The sequence below is a fragment of the Arachis duranensis genome, chromosome 7 (assembly GCF_000817695.3).
Source record: "Arachis duranensis cultivar V14167 chromosome 7, aradu.V14167.gnm2.J7QH, whole genome shotgun sequence".
NCBI classification, from domain to species: domain Eukaryota; kingdom Viridiplantae; phylum Streptophyta; class Magnoliopsida; order Fabales; family Fabaceae; genus Arachis; species Arachis duranensis.
The window spans coordinates 1,608,282-1,623,988 of record NC_029778.3 but is presented as its reverse complement, the minus strand read 5'-3'; the positions used below and the strand labels follow the sequence as shown (position 1 = coordinate 1,623,988).

Sequence of the window (15,707 nt, the reverse complement as noted above, 5' to 3'; positions counted from 1 at the left end):
CAAGCAAGTATGTTGTTAAGGATTACCAGCCTGATGAAACTGAAGTTGCAGGCATCTCAGATATAAACCTTTTTCATGGATGAGAAATCAGAAAGTCTGCCCTGGATTTGTAAAGAGATGGACTGTGGCCGCAGCAACTCAGCCGCTCTGTTTTCCATTGAGTGCCATCCCGAAATGGGGGACAGTTAGGAAGCGCGCACCAATCGAGCCGCAAAGGAGCCATCGAGCGAATGCTTTACCGGGTTAGAAAAATAGAAACCACCGTCCGTCACAAAATCAGGTGGAACAAATCTGTCTACAGGATCAATGCGAAATTCCTGAAAAATTCAGATAAAGATTGATTAGCACTTCAGAAAAATTGAGAGTAGAAGCCATAGTACAAGAATTTTATGATAATGGTTACCGCATGTCTTTGAAGAAATGCTGCTACCCTCTCCTCATTCTCTTCAGGATCTATGGAGCATGTACTATAAACTAACACTCCACCAGGTTTTACCAATCTACACTTGTGGAAAAGAAGAATTATCACGTTTTTTATCTTCATAATAAACAAAGGGAACACAGAAGAGAATCTTGGCCTTACTTGGCCGCCGCATCGAGGAGCTCGTCCTGTAATTTCTTCAGGTCTTCCATATCTTCCAGCTTCCGGTTCCATCGCAAATCTGCTCTCTTCGAAAGAACACCAAGCCCAGAGCATGGAGCATCCAACAAAACTTTGTTACTCTTTAGCGCTTCACCATCCTGGATAATCCAAAACAAACAAAAAACATATTAGAAAGAAACAATTCCTCCGATCTCAACATGATAACGGCGCGATACAACGTACCGTTAACACGCGAAGATCGGCGTGGACGGTGGTAACAACGCCGTCTACTTGGTGCAACTTTGCTGTCTCTTTGAGAATCCTCAATCTGCCACGATTTACATCAACTGCAAATACCAAACCTGCAAAACACAAATCGTTAGTTGCGTGCAATGCAAGTTTTAAACAAACTAAGCAAGAAACTATTATATGGCTTAATTTTTTAGGCGGAATAAATAATTGACAATAGATAATAGCAATATTTTGTTTTCTTTGCAAGCTCAGTCACTTCGAATATAAAAGGGGATTCAAAAATAAAAAACCCTAAAATGAAGAACGAAAGCGCAATGGCGACTCAGGAAGATGACGATGACGAAATAAACCCCTTCACCACCGTCCTAAACGACCAAGACCACCACGAACAACAACCTAACAGCTTAACCACCGTACACGACGGCGCACCGGAGCAACAGAGCTACTCACTCCTTTCGATCGAGTCAACGGTCGTGATTCGCCAGCTCCCTTCCGAGGGACTCTCCTTCCAGCTCTGGCCCGCCGCCACCGCACTCATCTCTCTTCTTGATAGCTACCGTTCCAGCCCTTCCACCAGCCCCCTCTCCGCTGCTTTCTCCGGCAGCCAGCGCCAGCTCAGGATCCTCGAGCTAGGCTCCGGCACAGGAATCGTCGGAATCGTAGCCGCCGCCACGCTCGGCGGCAATGTGACCATCACGGACCTTCCTCACGTCGTTCCGAATCTCCAATTCAACACAGACGCCAACAAAGAAGTTGTTACGTCCAATGGCGGCGCCGTAACTGTGGCGGCGCTGAGATGGGGAAATGTTGATGACGTGGCAGAGATAGGGCGCGATTTCGACGTTGTTCTGGCTTCGGATGTGGTTTATCACGACCACCTGTACGAACCGCTCCTCGAAACGCTGCGTTTTTTGTTGTTAGGGTTCGAGGAGGAGAAAGATATGAAGAAAAAGGAGAAGGAGACGGTGTTTGTGATGGCTCACTTGAAGAGGTGGAAGAAGGAATCGGCGTTCTTCAAGAAAGCGAAGAAGCTCTTCGACGTTGACGTTTTGCACACTTGTGCTCCCTCCGATGGTGATAGGGTTGGTGTTCTTGTTTACCGCTTTGTTCCCAAGCGTTTGATTGCTCCTTCAGAAGTGTGATGTTTCAACCATAATTCCATGTTTCATTTCAAAGTTTCATATTTTTGGTATAGCTTCTGCAATTGTTGCTTAAGTTCAACTTAGCTTCTTTCTTTACTTTGTTTGAAGGTGGTTAAGCATTTAGTTCAAATTTCTTGAAATAACTCTGGTAGCTTTTGATGTTTGTTTCTGCCAATTGGTGAAGCTTGATATTGGTCAAATTCTGCTTTGAGTGGTTGAACTGTATTAGTCTTTGGCATTTGATAATTTGTTGAGGAAGCAACTGTATTAGTCTTCTCAAATCAGATTCTTCCTTTGTGGGGTTAGTTAGAAATTGTTAACAGAGATTAGTAACTGAGTTGTGATTGGCTGATTGGTTATAGTTTTGTTGGTGTATAGAAGATCTATTGTATCAAATTGTATTCACCTTTTATTGTTCTCTCAATATATAACCTTCTCTGCTTTTGTCTCAATTCTCAAAATTCTGTGATGGCCACCATGGTTCTCATCAAAATATGAAGTGGATTAAGGAGGAGGAGTAATTTACCTTGGCCACATAAACGAGAGGCCATGTATAAGGTCTTTCCACCAGGAGCAGCACAGCAATCAATCACAGTTTCACCCGGTTGAGGATCCACAATAGAGACTACCAGACCTGAAATCATCAATCTGTGAGTTTCATCCCTCACTAAGTAGAGTCGGCTACATGAAAAGATGAGAACCAGACCTGCACTTTCATCTTGAACTGAACATAAGCCTTTTCTGAGTAATCCGGCATGAATTACAGTCTGAAATATGAAAGTACAAATACTCAGTAACATAATCTAGGCATGCTAAAACTCTCACAATTGATAATGTAAATCAGAAGTTATATACAGATAGAGTATTAGAGTTCAGTCTCCACCATGCAATTAACAACATTCACATATGAAAATAGTCATATAATCAACTCATCTCCTCACTGTCATACCTGCAATCCGGTTTTGACGCGAACAAATTCATCCAAATGTGGTGAAACGCTGTATGGGACCTGAAGTTTAAGAAAAGGAAGCAAAGACCAGATTATCCATGGAAGAAGAGGTAAAATGCAAAAGGAAGGATTGTGCATACAAGAAAACTTATCAGTACTACCTTCAATGCATTAAGCTGCATCACAAGGTCATCTCTCGAAAAACCTCTTGCCTGGTTTGCTCTGAGACAAACACAAAATATATAGCTTCAGTTTTTCATTTTCTGTGTTATTGATAGATCCCGGTTTGGCTTTTGATTTTCACTGCTTAATTCCTAATTGCTGCTGCCTATAATACTAGGGTTAGCTAGTTTTTTGAGGCAGTTAGAGAAAAATCTGCAAGTCTGTTAGTTCAGGAGAGAAAAACTCTCTCCACAGTTGGTTAGATCCCCTAATTCTGCTAGTCCCTTGAACCTATCAGTTATACACTTATATGGTGCTTTATAAGGAACAAAGGAAAAAAGGAAGCAACATATTTCCTTGCCTTAAGCTGAAACTAGGTTCACTGTTGTTCCATTTCATCAATTTAATGGTTTCTTCCTGGCCAAGATACTTTGTCCATCTCCTTACCATCCACTTCAAACAAGAAATTAGAAAATATTCAATGTTTATCGTTATAAGTTTGACATATGACAATGTTTCTGCTACTCTTCATAGTGTTAGTTTAATCAAGTTGTATTTTTCTGACACTGGTTTATTCCTTATAACTGGCGCAAAAAAGACATGTCAGTTACACACTAACAACTGGGTGTGAGTATAGAGTTGCTAAAGCACGGGCTTGGGCACGATCATCACCCTCCACTCTGGGCAAAGGAAGAACCTCATCTTCCTGCAAGCCAAACAACAATGGAGTTTATAAACTCTTCATGGTTTCTCCACTCATGGAGTTTATGAAATTTGTGAAAAGGAAAACCTTGAGTGCAACTAGCTTTCGGAGGATTCCGTTGACCATGTTGCCGGCACCAGGTCTAAGCGCAACTTTGGCAAGCCTAACATTCTGCATTTCCATTCGGTATATATAAAAAATTAATGAAGAAAAGGTTGGACTTTGAAAAACAATTATTGTCACTTAATAATAATAAATAATAATGCAAGAACAGCTGTCTCCTAACACCTGTATCAAACTTAAAATTTAATGAAGCCATACCAGACTTTACTGTTACAAATGAATTCTTCCTAACATAAGAAATTGAAGTTGAATTTTATACCAAGAATCAACAATTTATCATAAAACAAATAATCTCTAATGGCTGTAAACAACATAAAAGATAAATAGATAAATTCAAAAGATGATAATTCTTTTTGTCTGATACTGCTTGAGCTTCAAGCAACATCAACCCAATCTATTCACCTGGAAACAAGGGATAAAATGAAAAGAAAAACATACCTCATCTACAACAGCATATGGCGGCATATCTAATTTGACAATCTCATAGAATCCTATTCTTAGAATCTGAAACAGACAATGCAATAAGGCCTCAGATCAATAAATGTGAGTACACCAGCCATCTTTGCTACAGAACTTTCACCTACAAACTCTATATTGAAAAATGCCAAACTAAAACAATGGTTAAGGTTTTTCTTTAGTAGTATTTACTCAGTTGAAGACTCATGGCTCATGCAAACATGCTCATAAGAAATATGTGACAGAACATTTTTATCACCTGTAAGAGAAGAGGTTCCATACTAGATATATCTTTATCATGACAAACTGAACTGATCAGATGATCAAGATATCTTCTCCAACGAATTGTGCCGCCAACAATGTCAGTAACCTATGTAATTTAAAAATTAAATAAGAATCAAAGTCCAAAATACTTCAATTTCAAGCCTAACCATTGATCACAACATGAAAATTTTAAGAGTACAGCAGAGAATGGTTGAAAGTGATAACCAATCTAAGATCATGATGATTCAATTCCCGGGTTCGAAAGCCGAGCGTTCTCTGGACATATCCCATCTCATTCTCGCCAGAACCTTTGCCTTTCTCATTGAGAAGGTCAGCAAAAGCACCACCAAGCTCTATCCTCATCAATCTCACAGCTGAGACTGCAACATTACATTAGCCAAAAAAAAAGCAAAAAATTGATAAGACAACAAGAAAAAAACACCATAAACCAATTCTGATGCAGGGTTCAAACTGAAGGCACCCCATTAGCCAAATTCTGATGGTAACAATAACATAGATAGTAAAATGAGTATATACCAGCTCTGTGAGGAGAAACCTCTGAATTCAGCTTCTGGGTTTTGAGCAAGCGACTGGAACCACCTGAAAGTTTCAATTTTTAATCTTGGGTCATTGTAATTGAGCTGGTAGAATAATAGCAAAAGCAGTGAAAGCATCAATGAAGTGGTTTTTGAAGGTTTGGAAGAAGAAGAAGAAGAAGAAGAAGAAGTAGAAGAAGAAGGTGAGAATTTTCGGGGTTCTGCAGGGAGACACAACCGCAGGTACAGCACTTGCGCCATGTTTTCGCTTCGTTCTTTCGAATCGTTATGTTTTTTGGATTATGATATGTTGTAGATATTTTTTCATTTTCATTTTTCCTTCTAAAACATCTATTTATCTATTTTATCTACTAATCATCTTAATTTAATACCCCTTAGATATTAATATAATTAATTCATTCAACATCTTTTAAAACGTTAGTGTAATGCATGAAAGTGATATAAATGAAGTCAAAATTAAAAGATATTATTACTTCATTAGTTTTTATTATAATTAGTGTATAAAAAATTTATTTAAGATTTTCGTTTTTCAAATATTTTTCTTTTTTTTAACAAAATATCGATGATTAAATTTTTGTTTTTAAATATGAAATTTTTATAAGTCAACTATCAATCAATTATATATACTTAAATGTGGAATAAGAAGAATAATAGAAAAATTATAGGGTAAAGTATATTTTTTGTCCATGAAGTTTGACAAAAATTTTAAAAATACTCTTAAATTTTATTTTGTTTTAATTTTGGTTCTAAAATTTTTTTATTTGCATCAAATATACCCCTGACAACTAATTTTTTAAAAAATTTAAGACCGATTCAACAACAATTTTATAAAAACAACCCTCAACACAAGCAAATCAAGCATTATTTTCATACATTATTATTAGATTGGTCTTAGATTTTTAGAAAATTTAGCCGTCAAGGATATATTTGATACAAATCGAAAATTTTTAGGACAAAATTAAAACAAAATAAAACTTATGGGTATTTTTAAAACTTTTGCCAAATTTCAGGACAAAAAGTATATTTTACCCAAAATTATATAAGCTAGTTAATAGTATTTCTATTTGCATAATTCTATAATTTAGATTTTCCAAAGGACCTTGTAAAGAGGAATAAATGATGAGGAACACACACTCATAACTTTAGGAAAACTTTAAAGCTAAAAAAAAAAAGGAAGAAGACAACTAGATTGATGCAAGTGTCATTTTGCCATGACTTAAATAAAAGATATATATGACTTGTGAGAATATATTCCTCTTGACACATGATCAAAGTTTATGGGGTACCACCATAGACAAATTGAGCACTACTACTACTTTTTATCAAATTAATTAATTAAGAAAATATAAGAATAAGTTGATAACTAAATAAATTGATTGATAAAATAGTTGTAGACATTACATGATTGATGTGGTCATGCTAACAACAATAAAACCTTTCCATATTTTTTTCCTACCGTATCCATCAATTCAGTAAATCGAAAACTAATTTTGTATGAATTTAAATTTTATTTAAAAATTTATTATAAATTAATAAATTGCTATATACATGATTTAAACTCCTAACTTTTATTTAAATAAATTAATAAATTAACTGCTATACCTACTCAAGTTGATTATAAAACATTTTTATATAAGCATTAGGAATTTAGGATTATCATTAGCGTTAAGCATAATTAGTAGATAGATTCCATTACTAAACTTTTTCTTTCTGTTTTTTTCTGTTTTACTCAAATAGTCTAATACAGCGTTAAAGTCAAACGGCGCCGTTTGGACGCGCCGTCACTGATTCCTTCTTCACTGTGGCATCCGTTTAACACGTTACGCAAACGCCGTTATAACTCAAACACTGCGCCTCCAAAATTTCTTTCACTTAGTCCCAACCATTCTCGCTCTTCTCTCTCTCTCTCTCTCTCTCTCTCTCAAAAGACGCACACTCTTCTTTTCATTTCGTCCCTGAAATTTTCTCGTCTTCTATTTTCCCACTCTTTTTTCTTTTCCCGGAAAATCTTTCCAATCCGGTATTCATGTCGGTATGTGTTCCTATTTCATTTTTTTTCGTCCTCTTTGGAATTTTCTGATTAGCGTCATTCTAAATTTGTACCGATTATGTTTCTCTTAATCGGTTCTGTTTGCTCTGCTCGATTCCTCGACGATGATTGCGTTTAGCTATTTCTGCTACGATTTCCGTGATTTTGGTTCGATAATCGCTATATTTTTATGAATTTTTTGTAATTTCGATGATTGATTTTGGTGATATGATCTGCGTTTCGATTGTTCGAATTTTAGGTTAAACTCTGTGATGAAACAACAACGGAGTTTACAAAATCTCAGATCTAAGATCTAAAGAGAAGATAAGGTTAACAATACACTGAACTAAACACTGTTAGGTGGCTTTGCTCTTTATCCAAAGACTATTGATGACTGAACATCTTTTACTGCGGAGTTAGATGATGTAGTTTATTGCAGAGAGCATTCCTTACCTGGATCTAGGGTTGGGGGAAAGAGAAGAGAGAAAACACACCTCACAGAGAGGGATGAGTTCAATGTATTAACAGTTAGTATAGAAACGAGTTAGATGTGTTAGTTAATTGCTTTTAGATTAATTTCTCCCATGGATAGTTCAAGTTTATGATTAAATCATCAGGTTTAGTTTTGAATTGTGTTGAAAAATGAGAATTAGTTACTTTTTAAGTTTACTAGGGTTTGAATGTTGGTTAACTGAGTTGACTTAATATACAGCAGGAAAAGGGTCAGCCACTACCTAAGTTTGGTGAATGGGATGTTAATGATCCAGCTTCAGCGGAAGGGTACACTGTAATCTTTAACAAAGCTAGGGATGAGAAGAAGACTGGTGGCAAACCTGAGTCACCCGGAAAAGCTGATCCTCATACTGCCAAGCCTGCATTAGATCCCGGCAAAACTGCGAGTGTAAGATGTTCTAAACCTGTGCATGTCTTTAATGTTTTCTATTGTTTAGGATATTTGAGTGGCTGTCTGTGTGTGTATTGTATATAATGCATGTGTATGTATTTCAAATGGATTTAGGAACATTATTAGTTAACAAGCTCTGCTCTATGTTGCACTAACTTGTCTTGAGTACAAGTATATTTTAGCTAAATAACCTGGCACCTTGATGTATATGAGGTAATAAGGTAATGAAGTAATGAACCTTATCATTCTTGTCTGTGTAGTTTGTTGTTCTAGCTCAGGGATCACTTGTAGACTAACTCAGGAAGGTTTTTCTATTTCTTTGTCCAAGTTTAGATTGTCAAATGGCAATGTAATCATTGAATAGATGCGTGGTACTTGAATTAATCATAAGGTATAGCGTGTTAACCTTCTCATGAATGAATTGATTTTCAGAAGAAATGGTTTTGCTGCATACAAAATCCTCCTGCAGAATCATAGTATTGGTTGCTCCTGTCTAAAAGCCTGAACAGAAGAACATGTTTATATCCAACTAGCTCCCAGTGTTTCCAAGATCTGAGCTACAGAGCCATAAATGAATTCTGTTTGAATATAAGTTTATGTACTGTAAAAGTGAGTTGCACTGTGGGGAGAGTTAAGAAAACAGACTATTATGTTATCTGTACGTATCTGTATTGATGTGGTGCCTTATAATTAGGAGCAAAGATTGCTTCCTTTTTTTTCTGTCTTGCGCTATGGCCTATAGTGATTGCTTCTCACATTGTATTCCTTCTTGTATAATTTAAACAAATCTTATTTTATCAACAGATTTTTATTCCTTTGATTTTCTACAAACCTGATTTGATGCCTACCTTACTTTCCTAAATATTCTGTATTATACATAATATAATTATAATCAAAATGGTATTATTGCGTACAATTAGCTAAGAAGATAGCGAATTTCTTTCACCATGGATCTTCTAGTACATCTTTCTAAAGTAAACATTATACAATTCCTTCAAATGACAATAAGAATCCCTTATTTCATTATGAAATTATTTTATTTTTCTTCCAAATAAAAGACAAATGCACACATTACAATAATTTAATCTTTCAACATGTTGAAGAGGATGCATGTGCTTAGAGCCAATACTGTTGATTTAATGGCAATAGAGCTTGGCAATCTGCCCTTATCCTTCCTTAAGAAAAGTCCTTGGTATATAGGAATATTGATAAGTACCAAGAACCCACACAACAGAATTTGCAAGGACATTTTCTTATAAGTTTCAAACCAGTCTTCACAAAGGGCTAACTCCTTCAAAATGCCAAGTAAACAGAACAAATTGAGCAATGCAATTGTTGCCAATACAGTGAACAATGGAGAAGCTGCTCCAAACTCCATAACTTGTTTCTCGTATCGTTCGGAAACATCTTCCTCCATGACCTTAGCTGTGACTGTAAAGGGAGAATCTGGAAGGCCAAATAACTTGGAGATGCTGTCTATGAGAGCAAATAGGTAAGAGCTTGTTCCCTTGTACAGCACCATCCTTAGGTCATTCCACCAACCTTGGATTGTGCTTCCAAATAACACAAACTCCAACAAACTGCGAGCACTTTCACCCACTATTACATATGCAAAAGGTATGAACCATATGCTAGACATCTGATCAGCACAAGAAATGTATTCAGTGTATAAGACAAATAAGTACATAAAACATTCTTTATTATGAAGTTATACAACAAAAACGTAATTGCAAGATACTTCTAAATAATCACATTACCTTTGGAAACAAGGGAATGCCTCTAAGGAGATAGAGTGAAGGGATGATGGAGTAATATAGCTTTGATAAGGAGGTGAGTGCCCAACAATTGCAGTAAGAATATCCCAATTGGTGGCCTAAGCTGATCCTTCCATGGCCATATAATGCTGGACAATGCTCAGAAAGAAGAATTTGAACTTGTCCTTCAGCCCATCTCTTGTGCTGAACAAGTGCTTGAAGCAAGGTGGTTGGAGCAACACCATAGAAAGCCTTCCTTGGTGGGCTATAGTACACTGATTTCCATCCTTGCAAATGTATACACAATCCTGTCATCACATCCTCCACTAGACACCCATATCTCACACCCATCTACATTTGGAATGAACCATTATTCATTAATTTGTAGCATGCATATTAAGAAATCTTTTAAATTAAGATTTAAGATATCTTGGTTTTCTTAAAATTTTCAATTAGTTTTTCAAATAATTATTCTACAGGTACATAAAAAATCAACCATCAATAAACCACTTCATATAAAAATATATATTTGACATCTCATAATTTTTTTACTATACTACTGTAAACAAGTTTGATTATTCATCTATTACAAGTTTGATTTTACTATAACATGTGAAACATATATTTAGACACAAAAATTTATAACGACTAATTTAGTGGTTAATTTTTTGTATAGATATAGTATTTTTGTTTTTCAAATCATACGATATTTTACCAACTTTTATATGCGTGCATATGAATATATCAGGATAAACTTCTTCTCATATATGAAAATTTCATTTTATAAATAGGGATTTTATTCAACTAAAAAAGGATATGGAGATATAAGGCACCTCTTTTCCCCATAGTGTGTTTTTCTCATAGTTGCAACTTGCTAGAGCCTTTGATTTTACTTCTAATTCATGCAAGTTTTCTTCTATGGAATTGTCTCTCTCACTCTTTAATAACTCATTCTTGTATCCAACACTAAACTTCATCCCACTTAGAGCATCTCTCCTATGAAAGCAGCATGTTCCAATATAGAAAGGGCCACCATAATGATCCGCACCATGCATCTCCACCTTCATATAAAATAGAATAATCATCAATACAAGTTTGAATATTTCTCAATTCATTATATTGGTGAAGATGAAGGGGATGGCTCACATCAACAATTGATAATAGAGTGCTGCTGTATATGTCATGCTTGAGAATGTTCTCAAAAGTCTGAGGGAACTGCACAAAAGCAATTTCATGGCCTTTCTCTTCATCCATCAAAAAGCAAAGAGCATCCCTCACTGATTCTGAACTGTTTGAGTACATGTCACAATCTACATTTAAAATGATCTTCGCATTGCTAATCACTGATGACACCCTTAGCTACAATTAATTAATTAGGTGCAACATAAGAAGAATTAATATAATGTTTCATTAATGAAATTGGCATAATTTATACTAATGCAGCATACGTTTGTAATTTTTTTCAAAAATATCCCTAACGTTTAATCTTATTCAATTTTGTATCTAACGTTTTCGATTAATTCAATTTTATTCCTAACGTTTTCGATTTGTGTCAAAATTACTTTTGGAAGTTTTTAATTTTATTCCTAACATTTTATATGAAATTAATATCAAGAGATAATTTTGATACAAATCGAAAATTTAAGGACAAAATTAAATATAACTAAACGTTAGGAATATTCTTGAAGAAAATCGCAAATTTAAGGACAAAAAACATACTTTACCCTAGTATGTATTAATAAAACTAGCACTTAATTTTTATACAAACAAATAACTAATCGTGTATTACTGTATCAATAAAAGTAACTAATTTTTAAAATTATTATTCAAAAAATTATCCGCATGAATTTTATTAGATGACTGTAAAATTATGATAAAACATCTATACCAAAGAGTTCATGGCTCCAGCTTTGAAATTGTGATGATGTTGGGGTCTCTTCTCACGAGCCAAATACACAAGAGTTGGCAAATAATTCCCATCTTCATCTTTAGAATTATGCGGCTCTTTTTTATGCAGTATTATCTGTTATCATAACAATATCAAATTAATTAATTAATATAAATAATCACCTAATTAATTGATAGAAAAAGTTGTATAATAATTAATGTTACTATATTATACTTGAAGAATTGTGTCATGGTCACGTCGAGAAGAATATGAATCCCACTGAGAAAACCCTCTATGCTTAGAACGTTCTTCACTCGCAACTCTTCCCAACTTAGTTGCATCTTCAATTCTTTTTTTCATCTCATCGTATAATTTCTATACCATTAAATATATATGAACACAAAATTGCCTTGTCAAAAGTAAGTACATCATGACATTATACTAAAATTTAATTTTTCTATAGCTTTAAGGATCATTTATATATTAAAGATGGTTCGTTATTTAAATTTATCTTTTAAAAAATTTTATCAATTAAATTAGTCATTTAAAAATTATAAATTAATCATTTTTATTTTTTAGTTACTCAATGAATAATTTTCGTAAATAATTGATGACATGGAATATTAATTCATATCTTAACATGACACTTAATATATTTAATTAGACCAAAACAAATAAAATTTATCAATTTAGTGTCCTTAGATTGTATTACAATTAAGGATTATATAATTAAAAAAATAGACTAAATTGATAAATTTTCATAAATATATTTATACAGAGTGTACAATTAGACATGTCAGGTGTACATGTATACTATCAGTTAGGGGTGTACATGGGCCGGGCCACACCAGGTTTGGCTTAATCCAGACCCAATTCAAAATATAGACCGAGCCTAATTTTTATACCCTAACTTGATCTTAGATCCAATGAAACCTACGCACTTTCAGACCGGGTGAAAACCGGGTCTTTAGCATGTAAAAATCACTTAATCTCCAACCATTATTTCACAATTCACATAGTAAAATTCACTTAAAAAAATATAACAAGAACCAACGCTTCTCTAAAATTAAAGCATAACCATAATCAATACTAATATTGTCTAATAACATCAAATTATTTAAATCAATACAAATAACACAATATTATGCATTAGTCTAAAGTCTTATGCATTTTAAACATAAAACATTAACTTATAATCTTATAATGACTAATAACACAAAATATTAAGGTTTATAATATTTAAATTCCACATAAGAATAGTCATCATCCATCACTAATAACACAAAATATTAATTGTTTATGATGACCGGACTACTGGGCCGAGTTCGGGTGACCCGAGTTATGGTCCGAATCTGACCCGAAATAATGACCGGATCTATTTTTGAGACTCTTATCCAGCCTTAGACCTCATGAAATTACACTAAATTAGCCCTTAAAATGTTCGGAATCGAACCGAATTTTTGGACCGGACCGGGCCATATACACCCCTACTATCAATTAATGTTTTATATCATCAATTATTGACTAACATAAACTATTAATTAAATGATAGAAAGACAAAAATAATTAATTTATAATATTTGAAAGGCTAAAACCGATAAAAAATTTTAACAACGAATTTAGAAAATAATATATTTTTTAGAAACTAATTTCACCATCCACCCAAAAAAAAAATATATATATATATATATATATACACACATTAAAGTTACACGATTATACCTGAAATATGAATTTGACGAAAATACATTAAAGTTACATGATTATACCTTAATGTTTGCGAATTCTTTAGTAGCATGATTATGGTGAAGAAGGATATTATTAAAATAAGCAGCTGGAGACGTAGGTTGAACATTGAATTTCTTGCAGAAAGGTAACCAATGCTTAGCAAAGAGAGAAGCCTCCAAAAGAGCATAGAAAGTGAGATCAGAAGCAGCATCATCAGAGAGATAAACACTGAGCTTCTCAGAAGGATAGTCATAAGCCATATGAGACAGCACTGTGTTGATCACCATTATTGGTGGCTCAACTTCTGGATCTGCTGTGCACACAAATATGTCCACTTCTGGTAACTTGCTTTCTTCATATCTGTTATTATTTTATTTACACCATTAATTATAATTATTATATTATTGATTGTCTTATTATCACTACTATATATGTTAAATATATCTTACTAATACATATATAAATATTTTATTATTAATTATAACCACAATATCTTTATTTGGTTCAAGTTTTATTATACTTTTGATATATTTATTGATAGATCTTTTATGTGGGTGGCTTTTGTCATTCTTCTCTCTTTGGTCAATAGTAAAATTTAGTCATACAACAAAAAACCTCTATATATAAACTATACTAAGTTTTGACAATTTTTTATTAATATTTTTTATTATTAAATATTTTCTTAATACAAAGTGATAATTATCAAGGAGTTATAACTCAAATATTATAGTTTTCTTATACTTACCTAAAAGTTGCGAATTCGAATCTTCCTATTTTCAAAAAAAAAATTATAAAATGATACCTTTGAGCTAGTCTCTTTTTGAAGGTTTTCCTAAACACTAAGTTCCACCGGACGGCTTGAGTCAAGACCCAGTAGAGGCCGAACCACAGCTCCGCCGCGAGCAACCCGAGCCAAGTCCATGTGCCATAGTAGTAATCTTCGCCGCCGCCGTGGTCTTCTCCACCAGTGGGTATGTGGGTCAACCGGTAAGCATAGACAAAGCAGATGGCCACAAACAAAGACATTGAGAACACCCTATGTAGGAAGCTCCCTCTTGATTTGGTTGTCTCAAACAATGATTCTTCATCATCACTCCTCTTTACAACCATATCTTTCTAATGACTTTAATTCTATGTATTTCGAAATATATATAACAATTAATAATAATAATAATAATAACAATAAAACTAGTTTTCTTTTCTCAAAATAAAACTTGTTATTATTACAAAACTAATAATAAGCTAGCTAACATATATAGAGTGATGAAAGAATGTAGAGTGTAATCATATATAACTTGTATATTAGAGGAAGAAATTCAGCATGTATATATAGTGATACAAGAAGAGGCAACAAAGGCTTGCATTGATAAATAGCTAACTTCTTTCATTATATAGTTACTTTAAGAGAAAAACACAAAGACACTTAAAAAAATAAATAAATAATACAGTTTTTTTTTTCGGTGATGAGAATAAAGACATTAATGATGTGTTTAATGGAAATGTAAAATTAAAAAAAAATATATAAGGGAAAGAATATAATGAAATTTATAAAAAATATTAAAGATAAAATTAAAATAAGTTAAATGTTAAAAATATATTTAAAACTTGTTAAGAATACAAAAAAAATAAAAATATATATCTAAAAGTAAAAGTAGAGAATAGGAAACATGTTAAATATCTTTATTTTGAAACAAAATTGTGGGTTTCTGAAGCAATATTATTAGTTGAGAATTTCTTGGTAGAATGATATATATTATTCTGGTCAAGGAGGTGAGGTATATTCTGGTCAAGCAATAATGGTTAAGGTTGTGGCTTGTGGAGGCTTTTTGCACTATATGATTATGATTACAGAGGCCTAAAGACAAAAAGGGTACCATTTTTCTGTCTTTTTCTTTTCTTTTAATGAGGCAATGATGGATAAGTTTAGCTAAACATTAATATATTTTACATTCAATTTAGATCACATGTAGCATTATTGCCTTATCAGCATTATTATTTAAGATTTTTTTATAAATTCAATATTTTTACTTATGCAAATATTTTTTTTTAAAATAAAGAGATTGGGTTATTGAGTGTGAAATTGTGAATAAATAAATACTAATAATAACAAAACTCGGCTGCAAAATAAAATATATATTAAGATAATATATATATATATATATACAAAAATATTATTTGTACACTAAAATTAATAACTAAAATTAATTATTAAT

The 15,707-nt window shown here is 33.3% G+C and overlaps 4 protein-coding genes across 9 annotated transcripts in view; 2 read left to right on the top strand and 2 right to left on the bottom strand.

Moving 5' to 3' along the window:
• Nucleotides 1-5,476, bottom strand: LOC107496036 (uncharacterized). The gene is made up of 16 exons (XM_021127032.2): nucleotides 5,307-5,476; nucleotides 5,172-5,224; nucleotides 4,860-5,014; nucleotides 4,630-4,740; nucleotides 4,353-4,418; nucleotides 3,879-3,962; nucleotides 3,708-3,794; nucleotides 3,450-3,541; nucleotides 3,088-3,148; nucleotides 2,927-2,986; nucleotides 2,684-2,744; nucleotides 2,504-2,611; nucleotides 827-945; nucleotides 584-741; nucleotides 404-500; nucleotides 1-317 (listed from the first exon to the last, which is right to left on the bottom strand). The coding sequence occupies exons 1-16, from the start codon at nucleotides 5,429-5,431 to the stop codon at nucleotides 186-188; spliced, it is 1,569 nt and encodes a 522-aa protein (XP_020982691.1). The 5' UTR covers nucleotides 5,432-5,476; the 3' UTR covers nucleotides 1-185.
• LOC107496164 (uncharacterized) lies at nucleotides 1,117-2,324 on the top strand. The gene has a single exon (XM_016117366.3). It carries the CDS (start codon nucleotides 1,132-1,134, stop codon nucleotides 1,975-1,977), a length of 846 nt encoding a protein of 281 aa, XP_015972852.1. The 5' UTR covers nucleotides 1,117-1,131; the 3' UTR covers nucleotides 1,978-2,324.
• Nucleotides 5,477-7,051: 1,575 nt separating the features above from the next.
• LOC107496155 (protein NOI4) lies at nucleotides 7,052-8,955 on the top strand. 2 transcript variants are annotated; one of them, XM_016117356.3, is made up of 3 exons: nucleotides 7,052-7,223; nucleotides 7,933-8,121; nucleotides 8,557-8,955. In XM_016117356.3, exons 1-3 carry the CDS (start codon nucleotides 7,218-7,220, stop codon nucleotides 8,599-8,601), a joined length of 240 nt encoding a protein of 79 aa, XP_015972842.1. In that variant the 5' UTR covers nucleotides 7,052-7,217; the 3' UTR covers nucleotides 8,602-8,955. The 2 variants fall into 2 exon arrangements, with proteins under 2 accessions (XP_015972842.1, XP_015972843.1); XM_016117357.3 differs by having other exon boundaries at nucleotides 7,056-7,223; nucleotides 7,936-8,121.
• Nucleotides 8,956-9,073: 118 nt separating this feature from the next.
• LOC107496154 (cellulose synthase-like protein E1) overlaps nucleotides 9,074-15,707 on the bottom strand; it is an 18,674-nt gene continuing 12,040 nt past the window's right edge. Inside the window, exons 1-8 of one of the 5 annotated variants that reach the window (XM_016117355.3) lie at nucleotides 14,297-14,736; nucleotides 13,536-13,854; nucleotides 12,001-12,141; nucleotides 11,767-11,901; nucleotides 11,025-11,237; nucleotides 10,712-10,939; nucleotides 9,882-10,229; nucleotides 9,074-9,763 (exon numbers count right to left, since the gene is read on the bottom strand). In XM_016117355.3, the coding sequence (XP_015972841.1) occupies nucleotides 9,206-9,763; nucleotides 9,882-10,229; nucleotides 10,712-10,939; nucleotides 11,025-11,237; nucleotides 11,767-11,901; nucleotides 12,001-12,141; nucleotides 13,536-13,854; nucleotides 14,297-14,604 (2,250 nt within the window). In that variant the 5' untranslated portion in view covers nucleotides 14,605-14,736 and the 3' untranslated portion in view covers nucleotides 9,074-9,205. Of the gene's footprint in view, nucleotides 9,764-9,881; nucleotides 10,230-10,711; nucleotides 10,940-11,024; nucleotides 11,238-11,766; nucleotides 11,902-12,000; nucleotides 12,142-13,535; nucleotides 13,855-14,296; nucleotides 14,738-15,707 lie in introns of those variants that run through there. The other 4 variants (XM_052252203.1, XM_052252204.1, XM_052252202.1 and 1 more) reach the window with 4 other exon arrangements.

Bases quoted from the DNA above. Each gene is read 5' to 3' on its own strand.
- LOC107496036 (XM_021127032.2), bottom strand. From the start codon at position 5,431: ATGGCGCAAGTGCTGTACCTGCGGTTGTGTCTCCCTGCAGAACCCCGA. The intron at 5,015-5,171 runs GTATATACTCAT...GTAATGTTGCAG, and splicing joins GGTTTCTCCTCACAGAGCTG to TCTCAGCTGTGAGATTGATG. The intron at 2,987-3,087 runs GTAGTACTGATA...CTTAAACTTCAG, and splicing joins TGCAGCTTAATGCATTGAAG to GTCCCATACAGCGTTTCACC.
- LOC107496155 (XM_016117356.3), top strand. The intron at 8,122-8,556 runs GTAAGATGTTCT...ATTGATTTTCAG, and splicing joins ATCCCGGCAAAACTGCGAGT to AAGAAATGGTTTTGCTGCAT.
- LOC107496164 (XM_016117366.3), top strand. From the start codon at position 1,132: ATGAAGAACGAAAGCGCAATGGCGACTCAGGAAGATGACGATGACGAA.